Source organism: Frankliniella occidentalis, unplaced genomic scaffold (assembly GCF_000697945.3).
Source record: "Frankliniella occidentalis isolate FOCC.00 unplaced genomic scaffold, Focc_3.1 Scaffold21, whole genome shotgun sequence".
NCBI classification, from domain to species: Eukaryota; Metazoa; Arthropoda; class Insecta; order Thysanoptera; family Thripidae; genus Frankliniella; species Frankliniella occidentalis.
In genome coordinates, this window is record NW_026267151.1 from 2637422 (window position 1) to 2649316 (window position 11895).

Genomic DNA, 11895 nt, shown 5'->3' on the forward strand with positions numbered 1-11895 from the left:
CCCCCCAAAAAAAAAACAACCAAAAAACACATATTCTTAAGCTGATTTTTACCTATCATCGGAGGACTCGGCGTACCACCACTCTAGAAATCATTAAAAAAACTAGTTTTTCTGCGTTAATTCGGCTAACACGAAACTGGCGGGCCGCAGGTCTGTATTAGGCCCACATCTTTGTTTACATTTTCTACTACTCGACTCGACCGCAGGCCATGGTAGATGTATTCCAGGCGCGTCGCAGCTTAACAGTGTTTCGTGAGATATCGCGATAAGCCTGTTAAGCGAGACGTGGTCTGGCGTACACCTAACTTGTTACTAGAAAACTGTGGAGGGCAGTGTCCAAATCTTGTAAACCTGTAAAAAAATAGAAATCGATTTTTGTAAAGCCTATACCCACTTTGTAAATGGGCCCAACAATCGGTCGGGAAGAGTTCGCCACCCCGCTGGACCAAGTTGAAAAAGTCAGGGACGGGATAACCTTGAAAACAAAAAGCCTGGGTACTAGTTGGTCGGAAGGAGTTGTCATGTACCGTAAATGGCATTACTTTCATAAAATGCAATAGAATAATGGAATTATTTATTTTGTGACATGTAAAGCGAACTAAAATGCAATGCACAATACTCACACCCACTGAAAATCACTATATGGGGACCACGATAAGAAAACTTGACAAAAATTTAAGTTAAGTTCAGTTCAATTAAACTTCAGAGCTCGAAAGATTTACATTCACAGACGTTTGTGTACATTCTGGCTGGACATTCTGAAAACAGTTTTAGGAAAGCCTTCTCTGCCAACAGTCTTGCAGCTATCGCAGCTTGGTTTGCGTTTGGTAGACTTGACAGTAAATTTTAAATGGGGGTTCAGCAGCAACATGTCGCACACTTTAGACCAATTGCAAGAAGGACAACCTTGAACTTCCCAAACTATGAGCTCAGTGAGCTTTGGGGCTGTGTGTGGTTGGATGGCACACAGCACGGACGATGACACTGAAGAAAGCAACTCCAGCGTTTGAAGATAAGGGAGATTTGGCAGACAGCCACCGATGTCTTTGCTCGAAAAATCCGCCTGCAAGAATATGATAACTTGTATCACCTATATATTACCAAATGTCACATTCGCGTGATGCGCATTGCAATAAAAATGCCAGTAAATTTGGGATAGCGTGCCAATGATGAAACTCTTATGAACTTGCAGCAAAAAAGAACGGCATTGATTCAAAAAATAGCATGCAAACAAACTTGGATTCAAACTATGGCAAATCTCGTCTCCTATTCCTTATTGCTTAAAAACTCTACGCGTGGGTTTTGCTCAGGGACGCAAGAGCATCTCCAATAGACCCAGCGAGTGCATTGCGAGTGCGAATCGAGCCAACGCGAGTGCGATGAGAGTGAGACGGGAGCGCGATGGAAATGCGGGTGAAAGCGCTGAAAGTGCAATTTGAGTGCACTCGACATGGGCGGTGCTAGGGCGGTGCGGAGTAAAACACTTCTCCGCAGCACTCGTAGCGCATACTTGCCCGCACTCGCATCGCACTCTCAACGCACTCACGTTGCATTCGCAGCGCAATCCAAGGGCAATCGATTCATTTATTAGAATTTAATAGAACTGTGCGTCTCCTCAGAAAAAGAAAACTAAAAGTGAATACTCACGTCGTCACGCATGTCGATGACGAATGAAGATACTTTCGAACGGCCGGACTCTGCCAAGGCCTTCACCAAACCTATCACCCACGCGTCGGGGTTCCAGTCAAAATAGAAGTCTAACTGAACTCTCTTGAGATGAGTCGCAGAGCGCAGAAATGACATGGCGCTAGAATGAGCGGGCGAAATCTCTTCCTCCAACCACACGTGTAACAAGATCGACTTGAGCGTCCGAGAAGAAAGCAGCAATTCCATACCGTTAAAAAGCCGGCATTGTAAAGTCTCTAGGTGCTCGACTTTCACCAGCAGATGAGCAAGCTTCTTGGTGATGATTAATTCGTCGTACAACTGGACTTCACGGAGAGAAGAGGCGTACATCTGAAGAAGCACCTCGAGCAGCGCTGTAATTGTGAAGATAGTAGTCACTTTATGAGAGATGCACAATCGGCTTTTTGACCTGTTGTACTCAGAGTGCAAATAAAAATGCTAGACTAAATGTAAGATATGCGGACAATAGAAGCCTCGATATAACGTTCTAATAAAACTCATTTATTTGTATCGCCAACTGTAAGTTTGAAAGGAATTCGTTCGCAATACGATTAACACTGATAAATAAAATGTGCAACTGGCGTGGCTATACAAAGTGCCTAACACTGTGTAGCACGCTTGTAACTGTTTGACTGGATCTTTGAAAGAATACCAACAAGCGATTTACAGTTAAGTTTAACACTTTGGCGTTGGCCATGAAGCCTTGGACACTCTACAGTGCTTAAATATACCGTTGAACACGTTAAAGTATTATTCAAATATTTATTCAAACACTTAAGTGCGCAAATACGTGCGAACGAAACACTTGTATGTGCAGTGCAGCTCAGTTTCACGCCTTGTTTCCCGGGTAAAAATCTTCAGAGACAATTCGCGTATATCTCGCGTTATCCTTTCCCTGAAAAAAACATATGATGCAACAAGATTATAACTCCAAATGTTCCCCCTGAAGTAGTCGATAAAAGGGCGACTCATGTTGAACTCGTGTCCGAGCTCTCCTCGTTTTTCCGTCTTTTTCGCGTATTCTGACGTTCTATAGAAGTTTCTGGGTGTAATTTTGTCGTTTTTCTCGCGTGCACGACGCGAAGAGGCCGCAGAAAGAACGCCAGTAGAAAGACCAATGGAGCAAGAACGCGAAAAAGTCGCCGGCCGACCGGCCTGCCTGTCAGCCGGACCCAGCGAGAGTAGAACCACGAGACTTGACGAATTTGTCTCGCTATCCACTAGGCCAGAGTGAACGCTGCTCGGAGCCAGCATGCATGGACCCCGCCGTGGGCTGTCGATATTCACACTGGCGTTCGGCCTTGTCTACGTCTACGCGTTCTTTGGTCCACTGGGCGTTCTTCTGGCGTTCTTTCTGTGTCCTCTTCGCGTCGTGCACGCGAGAAAAACGACAAAATTACACCCAGAAACTTCTACAGAACATCAGAGCTCGGACACAAGTTCAACGTGAGTCGCCCATCAATCGACCGCGGTGGAGGTGCGTTCTATCTGCTGTGGTCCCGGTGTTCTTCGCGTTCTTCAGCCATGGTAAAAGCTACTTTAGGGGGAACATTTGGAGTTATAATCTTTTGCATCATGTGTTTTTTCAGGGAAAGGATAACGCGAGATAAACGCGAATAGTCTCTGGAGATTTTTACCCGGGTTATCAGATAAATTTGTTACAATATACAAAGAAAACGTGTTGGCAAAGACTCAGATTTGAGATGTATGAAGTGCACCATTATTAAAAGTACCTTTCTTTTTACTGTAGTAGGCCAGTTTCCGCAGAGAAGGCGGTGGGAAGTCCAAATACGAACGTGCAGCCGGATCAAACTTGACGCGCTTGATGTCAATGGAAATGTGCAGACATGTTAGGCCTTCGACACTCCTGATAGAGCAAAGTAACTCACTAAGACCCGCAGAGGTCATGAGACACTCGTCCGAGAAGATATCTCCGTCCAAAATGGCAATTTTCTTTAGGCGACCAAGGCTCGCATGGTGTCGTATGATGACGGCGCACAAGACGGCCTGAAGGTCGCTATCGGGGTGCAGGGACAGACAGGGGGCCGGTGTTGACGTTGTTGAAGCCAGGAATCCAAACCACCTCAATTCCCAGGACTTTAATGAGAGCTCGCGGCAGGACGGTGGGTTTAGGCGCAGGAGACCTCCTCCAATGGAACGGCACTTCCATATGTCAGGGTGGGTTATAAGGTCACGCCAGCGGCGGCAGACCACCCGGCAATGTAGCAGGTCTTTGTTGCCAACGTATTGCAGCACGGACAAAAGTGTGTCATCCAGTAAGGTCTCCATCTGAAGAGAAAGAGAAAATAGTTTACGTAATCATCTTTATGGCGATATTTAATGACATCACTGCAATAAAAGCTACATCAAGAGTGATTCTGTGCAATCTCGTACAGGTTTCCTAATTAGCGGCCAATGAGCTGAAGAGTTAACAGGACTGAAGGTTGCTCGACATAAGCCAAGCATAATATTTATCAGATTAAAGATCCCTGCCCAAGCTCTCTAGGTGTTTCTAAAGCCTAATCTGCTCGTAACAAGAGATTTAAAACCTGCACTCCGAACTTTTTATTTCAGGCACAAATTGTAGGCCGTACAGTGGACTCTCAAGCCGACGCGTCATGGTCCTTTCCGCAGGGGCACCGAAAGAAAACCCAAAAAATAAAAGTTTGGCTGATCGGGCGCGCCGCTGATGTGGGGCGTGGAAACTAGGTATGAGAGCACAGGGAATTACGAAAACAGCGACAAATTAGAACTGGTTTCAACTACGAAAAAAAAGGATATAGAACGTTTTAAGTGTGCTATTTATGGCAGAGGCATTAACAAACCGTATCCATCTCGAAATTATACATTGAACGAGCCTTAAAAATTGTGTGTCTGATCAAAATTCATTAGTTTGACAAAACAATCAAGTTTCTTGGCTTTGTTACTTCCTAGACCTTCATCACTGTAGACTAACTATTGATTTAAATGGGTGTTCCTATGTGCTCTAAAATGTAGTTCGACTCATTGGACAAAAGATACTTCTTAAATAGAAAAACTGTAATGACTATGGTTTATAGTGCCCCAAGCAACCAAAGGGGTTCTACATCCTACCTTTGATCTTTAACCATCCAAATTTAGGGATGTACCACTCGCCCGGGCGGCAGCGTTTAAAATGCGCCGATTAATAAAGAGGTGGAGGTATTAGGGCACTGTAGTAATAAACTAGACAAGAATTATAAATCAAATAAAATATTTTTATTTGCAGGTCTCTCAACAAATGTGTCAAAAAATACTAATTGACCCGTGCTTTCACCAGCAACCCATTAGAAGACCAAGTTGTTATAAAAATTATAGGCATTCACAATTTTTAACATATCTTTGGTAACACTTTACACGTTGGAGAGCGAACAGAACTTCCAACGGCCTTTATTGATTACATCGAGAGTCAGTCCTGAGAAAAGGCAATCATACCACGGATAAACATCTCTACACTTCCTCTCGCACGCCTTGCACGTCCTACCATAAGGCTGATCTTTGACAGTTAACTTTAAGCGAGGGTTTCGCTTTATCATATCACGAGCCATTCTCCAGCTGCAACAAGGGCAGTCGCCTTGTACACTCTCAACTAACAACTCAGTAAGTTTAGGTATGGTGCCGGGTTGAAGGGCGCTCAGTATGTACGGCGAGACACAACCCACTGTTAACTTCTCGAGCAGGGGAAGTTTTGATGCAATGTTTAAGATGTCACACATCTGATCATCCTGCGAAGAAAGGTTAATTTACAACTATGAATTGGGTTCATACGTTAAGACATAAATGAGAGGTCCATTACTTGAAATAGTGATACTTACGGAAGTTCTCATCATTTCAAATTCAAGACAAGAGATGGCGGATTGGGGGGAGTGCCCCAAGGCCTTGATGAGGTTCATCGTCCACAAGCTATCAGTTACATAGGGCGTTCTCAAGCACACTCGAGTAAGTTGGGTAGCTGTTTGCAGAAAAGTCAGGGTACTCGAGAAGGCAGTTTGTGCAGCATGCCCAGAGTCCTTGACCAGAACGTTAATTTTAAGGCACTTTAGAGAATGGCGCTGAGGCAGGTGCTCCAACCCAACCAAAAGCGGGCAGGCAAGGGTGTCGAGATGGGTGATGTCTGCCAACAACTTGACCACCTTGTCACAGTAGTTCATGCCATAAAGATTGACTTCTCGCAGAGTTGAGGCGTGTGTCCTCAAAAGAAAATTGAGAAGCTCGCCTGTCTTCGGACCGTAGTAGCTCAGCTTCTGCAAAGACGATGGTGCCACGCTCCAATCTAGGCGACCAGTCAAAGGTAACGGTGTTTCAATTTTACCTTCCGTAACTCTCAAGTTCAGAGCTTGCAGTCCCTTGAGACTGAGCACAGAGCCAAGGAGATCCATAACACCTGCGTTCTCAAACGAGTATTGGGAGAGGTGAACTTGGAAACCGACCTCCTTTAAGCGCCCTAAAAGCCCATGGTGACGTATCACCAGTGCACAAAGGACTGCTTCAATTTCGGGATCAGCATCGTCAGCAAAGGAGGGTGAGAAAAAAAGATCCAGAGAAGCGGCCGCGGTCGTCGTGGTAGCGGCCAGTACGGCACAACTGACCAGATTTTCTTCATCCAGAATGAGTTTAGAGCAGCACGGCGGTGAGAGGTGGAGGTACTCGGCTGTAATGTGACGATAACGCCACACGCCCGGGTGACTTGCCAGGTCCCGCCAGCGGCGGCAGACGAGCCGACACTGAAGTATATCTTCATTGTCGACGAACTGAAGCACGGCGACCAGAGCGTCATCCGGCAGACACTCCATCTGTAGGCGGAAGGAACGCACAAATCAAAATTGGTGCTCTCCAATAGCTCGTCTTATCTATTCATCTGTGCCAGTGCAACACAGTATATACTTAAGAAAATATAGGATATGCACTGGTAAAACAAATGTAGGAAGTTGAACATCAAATGATGTGCAGTTTCAAGTGTGCAAACACTAAACACTTCATGATGTCGAACTGGACTTGACGTCAATTGGTGTACAAATATATTTGTACACTACGCGTGCAGTTTAGTAGTAAGACACCATGTAATTCGCAAAATCATGAGTTGCACACTTGTTTAACCAGTGTTCCAGGGTAAGACATAGGTCAGCATACTCAGGGGTAAAAAGCAACGACATTTCTGATTTCGCTTTTCCATAATAAATGACCGAGAAATAGAATTGTTAGGCACAACCTACGGTTACTCGACGTCAAATAACGTCGAACCCTTTCAAAGGGGTTACAACGCCGGATAAGAAACGCAAAACGCAAATGAAATTTGTCGGGGCGTAGCGGGAGACTGCACCTGGTCGTCACCATCTAGGGCGTCCCCAGGGGAGCAGGGCGGAGGAGAGCCTCCGCCGCGGACCCCATTAAGGTAGAGAGGCCCGACCCAGTCTAATGCGGTCAAAGGAATACACCCCTCTGGGGCCGGCGCAGCCGGCTGGAACTGCCTCAAGACATTTGCACACTTCTGATACACGCAAGGACGGGCCCCGGCCCCGCCACCCTGCTCCCCCACCTGTTCTCCGAGCCACAAGATGATCCACCGCCATCTTCTGACCCATTTGGCCGAGAGAGCTCTAAGTCAACGCGAAGCACCGGAGAGAGCCTGAGACACAACTTGTAATGACCCTGTCAAAATTATTATTCCGAAGTCCTTTCATCGGCGGACATCAGCCGTCCACTCTATGACATTTTGCTCTGCGACAGAACATCTTTGAAGATCCTTATCTCGTCAGATTGGTTCGTCCCCTCACATTTTTTTCCCTCCGACAAAATAATAAAAAAAACACAGCATCACGATTTCAACGAAGAAGCGTAAGCGCGAGAGTAATCAGATTGGATTGCAGATCTCCGTTTCATCGGACACTGCGAATACCCCCGTCCTCGGCCACATATCGCCAACATCAAGACGTAAGGCCCTTTTTTTAACTGTCCACCGTTTCAAGTAGAAAACCAAAATCAGACACTCTGATTACAAATACTGATAACCATTAACGGTACGAAAAATAATCAAACCAGTTCTAAATCAGACTACTGCTTTCAACGGCAAAAACACCTGGTGCCAACCACCCACGTAGTGATACAGCAAAAGATATGCACTGCGTAACAGTCTACCATAGGCTAGAGGAATAGGAATAATAGAGCTAACTGTAAGGGGTGGTGAAAGCAATGAGATTGAGCTGAGCGGGACGGGAGAAATTAAAGAAGTGATAAAAAGGAAACAGGGCGAGAGGCTCGATTATGTTGCACTAAGGCGTCGACCACTCAGATTTGTGGTGTAAATAGAATACCTGGATTATTTTTGAAATACCTGGAATATTTTTGAAATATCTGGTATACTATTGGCATCTCGAATATTTTTTGCATGTCTGGAATATTTTTTTCATATGTCTGGAAAACTTTGAGTGGAATACATGCGGAATATCTGGAATACTTTTGGAATATCTAGCTTTTTTGGGGATTTTTTTTTTCAGTCTGCACATGGAATATCCAAGAGGTCCGCCCCTCGTGTTGGACACAAATACCTGTCCATCAGTTCAACGTTCAAGAAGGCGAGGCTTCTACAGGGAGTAATTGTGTACTTCCACTTCACATTCGTCACATAAATAAGGACTCCCCTGCTGAACCCGCGTCTTTAATGTCGTTATATGCTCCACATAGTTTTAAGTATGTTCTCATATTTACGCTCCACAAAAATACTTCTTATTTTTATCAACCCTCAAATCATCTCTAGGATTCCCAGTTAAAAGGCTTACTGATTGGCTGGGGAAGAGAGCCGGGGGAAGGGAAAGGTCGCAGGCATGAGAAAGGGATGCTCTGCCGAGTAGAAAGTCCCGCTGAGATAATTTGACCAATGACCGAGTGAACAATGGAACATCATTCAGGGGCATAAAGGCAGACATTATTTCTTGCGCAGAGAGAGAGAGAGAGAGAGAGAGAGAGAGAGAGAGAGAGAGCAAAAGAGAAAGGGAGCAGGGGAGATGGACGAGAGGCTGCTGCACAAAGGGCGAGCACACTCCTTGGTGGTCACGTGCAGAGAGCGCACCCTCCCGCGCTTTTCAAAAAGGGACAGGAAAAAAATAAAAAACCGGGACAGGACCCTTCTTATGCCGTTTAAATCGAGATTGTTTGGACTCGTGTTTGTCGATGCCTCCGCCCTATCCTCCCCTCAGAGTGTCTCCTGGGGATGCGACTGATGAGGTGGTCGCGTTTTCAGTAAAGGACTGTAAGTAACCCTGGAGGTGGGGATTCTGACATACTTGGACACATTATCACCTCACTGTGTCCAAGAATAAGCAACCAACACGTTGTTTTGGGGAAACTTTAAAAAATAATGACACTCTCATAGTGCGCCTTACAAGTTCTTCAAATCACTTTCTTGATTAAGTCCCAAATTTAGATTCACACATTTAAGTACACTTTACAAAATGAGAAGTCCAAAATTGTCAGTGCACAACTTTAAGAAGGGTTATAAAGACGGCTTGTTCAGTCTCCATTTATGAGAACAAACACGATGAGCACATTGGCTTACGGCTCGCACTGCTGTTGCGCAACTCGTTAGCCAGGTCAGAGAGGCTGAGGGCGTTCCGATGAAATCCTTACACTTCCTATCTTCGTTTCTCTCGCCATCAACCCGGCCTCACCCCTCTGTCTCACTTCAACCCTTTTTCCCAGAGAAGCAATTTCTGATTTACATCGTCGTCCTGGAGAAAAGTTCCGTCGGGAGGGAAAAGAGAGGGGTCTGCAACGTTTTACGAGTTTGTCTCCGTTCTTTAATTATTTGCCAATGCAGATTAGCCGAAGACGCCCCCCGCCTCTGCTCCTCCCCCTTTGACGAAAAGGCCAACGACCAGACTCCATCCCATCAGGCTGATGCACGTTTCTCTCCTATTTTTTCCTGCGTTGCAGACAGCGCCTGGGCTGGGGCCTGGGCTGGAGCCTGGGCCGAGGGCTGCAGGCACCACACGCGTTGAAGTGTGTTGAAGGGTTGGTCCGCCACCAAATTGATTGGAACGAAGCCCCACCACGCCCCGCTGCAACCAATTCAATAATGCATCTCACTTGCATGACCTGTGGGCAGCCTGGGGCGTGGCGTGCCGCGGCGGGCTGTCGGCGCAAAGTATTGACTGTCAGAAAGTGCAGTCCGCTGCAGCCCACCCCGCCCGTCGGCATCGCCCCCTCTCCCCCAACCTGCTGGGGCGTGGCGGCGAGTAGTGCGCGGCGCAACTCATCTGCATAGCAGTACCCGCATGTCGTGACGCGTGCTGCACCCCATCCACAAAACAAATTATTTGAACATAACGCTCCATTTACAGCATGTAAACGTAGCCTACGTCATACATAAGCACACCTCGTCACGAAATAAGTAAAAAGGCATCGCGTGTATGTAAAGGACAACATTAGGGATCCTTCTGATGCAGGGCCTGACCACATTTGGTCCACGCCACGCTCGATTTGTTTCGCAATTTCGGCAAGAACGAGTACGACCGAATAATCGTCTTAAAAAACATTTCCCGCTCACTGCCTGTTCTGATCGGCACAATCACATGCGAATCGCGAGGAGCAGCAGAGAGCTGCTGTGCGGAGTCGCCGCGGACGCCGCGAGGGTTCCACGCACCGCCGCGCCGCCTGGAGGGCAGCACTGGACAAGCATTGGCAGGGCACGGCAGAGGAGGGACTTCTAATCGAGTGCGGCGAGTATAGTCAGCGGGGCACTATGTAGCCATACACTAGCTAGACACCGCAATAGGATTCCTTCTGGTGTAGTTGGTACAACTGCGAAAGCTCTTGCACGGGGAGTTGCGAGGTTCCGTGCTGAAGCTGACTCAATTATCCCCTGCCCAATCGAAGCGACAACTTTAAGGTGAAGCATATCTGCGAAATGGAAGTATCACTATAAAACAGTGACATTTTTCTTACCTCACCCTCCACTGTAAAAAATTATTAGCGTAAATTCAAAGGAAAAACTACCACTTTCTCCTTGTAAAACGTATCAATAGATTTTTAAAAAATTACCAGAAAGTAAAATTTTTAGTTTAAAGAAGCTTAGTACACAAATTATTTGTAAATAAAACTACCAGTGAGTCCTCAGTAAGTTGCGAACAAACTTTTTCCAGTGTACTGTATGGTGGATCCCCGGAAGCAACTGCTCACACAATTTTGGATAAAAACTCAAATTGAGCAAGATTATCCCGCTGAGATTATTCGGGTCACAGTTGTTGTCGCTCTGCTCAGAGCAGAGAAAGGAGCCAGAAAAATGCTAAAAACCGAAAACGCAGGGCCAGCCGGGAGAAGAAAGTTTATCTTCCGACTCCGCATTGACAGCGTGCGTGTAACACGGGCAGCAGTGTGGCAACCGCGTCAGGCAGCGCGTTGTACTCAGCCGCCCCGCCCTGCGACGCTACACTGTCACAAATCAACCGCAATTAGCCCACCGCGTCTTAATTGCTTCGATAGAGGCGCCCGCGAACTAAGGAAGGACTCCGCCTTGAAGCTCAGAGGGGGAATAAGCAGAGCACGCGGTAGAGGGTGAGCGGTGAGGGAGAAGTGGAGAAGGGGTTAGCTTGTGATTCTATCACGGCGACAGCATCACACAAGACTTGATGTGGGCCGCTCTCCGCCCCGCCATGGCGCGCCACCCTCCGTTATACCGCGGCTCAGCTTGCAGCCCGGCGGCGCCCGGCGGGTAGGCAGCCCATCCGCCACCCGCGCCGCGCGGCCGTGCCCGCCGGTGGGCGGCCAAGGAGACGCGAGCAGCCCTGCACTCGTCGAAAACGGCAGTAGAAGCATAAAAACATCGAAAGTACATGACCATATTCCACTCCTCTCTATCCAAATTTCTAATCAGGCACAATGCAATCCGCTTAGTGCAACACCTTGAGGCTCTGTGGTCCCTGCCCGAGGGGAGCACCGCCACAGCGCCGCAATGGGACCCCAAACTCAACGAGGAAAGCCCCTTCCCTCCTCCTCGCCCTGCCTTCTCAACCCTCTCTCTCTCTCTCTCCTAGCTCGTCTTTGCGCCGCGGCGCGTCCAAATTATGATAGCACCATGATTGATTACCCTATTCATTCGCCGGGGCGTCGCGGCGCGTCGCGGCGGCGTCTTGAGTGTTCACCCTTCAGCGCCAACCTCAAGTGGAGGTATAATGAAGAGTCTTTGCTAAATATGCG

At 47.2% G+C, this 11895-nt stretch overlaps 1 protein-coding gene across 6 annotated transcripts in view; it reads right to left on the reverse strand.

The window, feature by feature from the left end:
* Positions 1-552: 552 nt before the first annotated feature.
* LOC113204127 (uncharacterized) overlaps positions 553-11895 on the reverse strand; it is a 47667-nt gene continuing 36324 nt past the window's right edge. For 3 of the 6 annotated variants that reach the window (XM_026419153.2, XM_052264699.1, XM_052264698.1), the window contains exons 3-5: positions 3420-3975; positions 1648-2039; positions 553-1063 (exon numbers count right to left, since the gene is read on the reverse strand). In XM_026419153.2, the coding sequence (XP_026274938.2) occupies positions 725-1063; positions 1648-2039; positions 3420-3975 (1287 nt within the window). In that variant the 3' untranslated portion in view covers positions 553-724. Of the gene's footprint in view, positions 1064-1647; positions 2040-3419; positions 3976-4901; positions 5430-5519; positions 6498-11895 lie in introns of those variants that run through there. The other 3 variants (XM_026419152.2, XM_052264697.1, XM_052264696.1) reach the window with 1 other exon arrangement.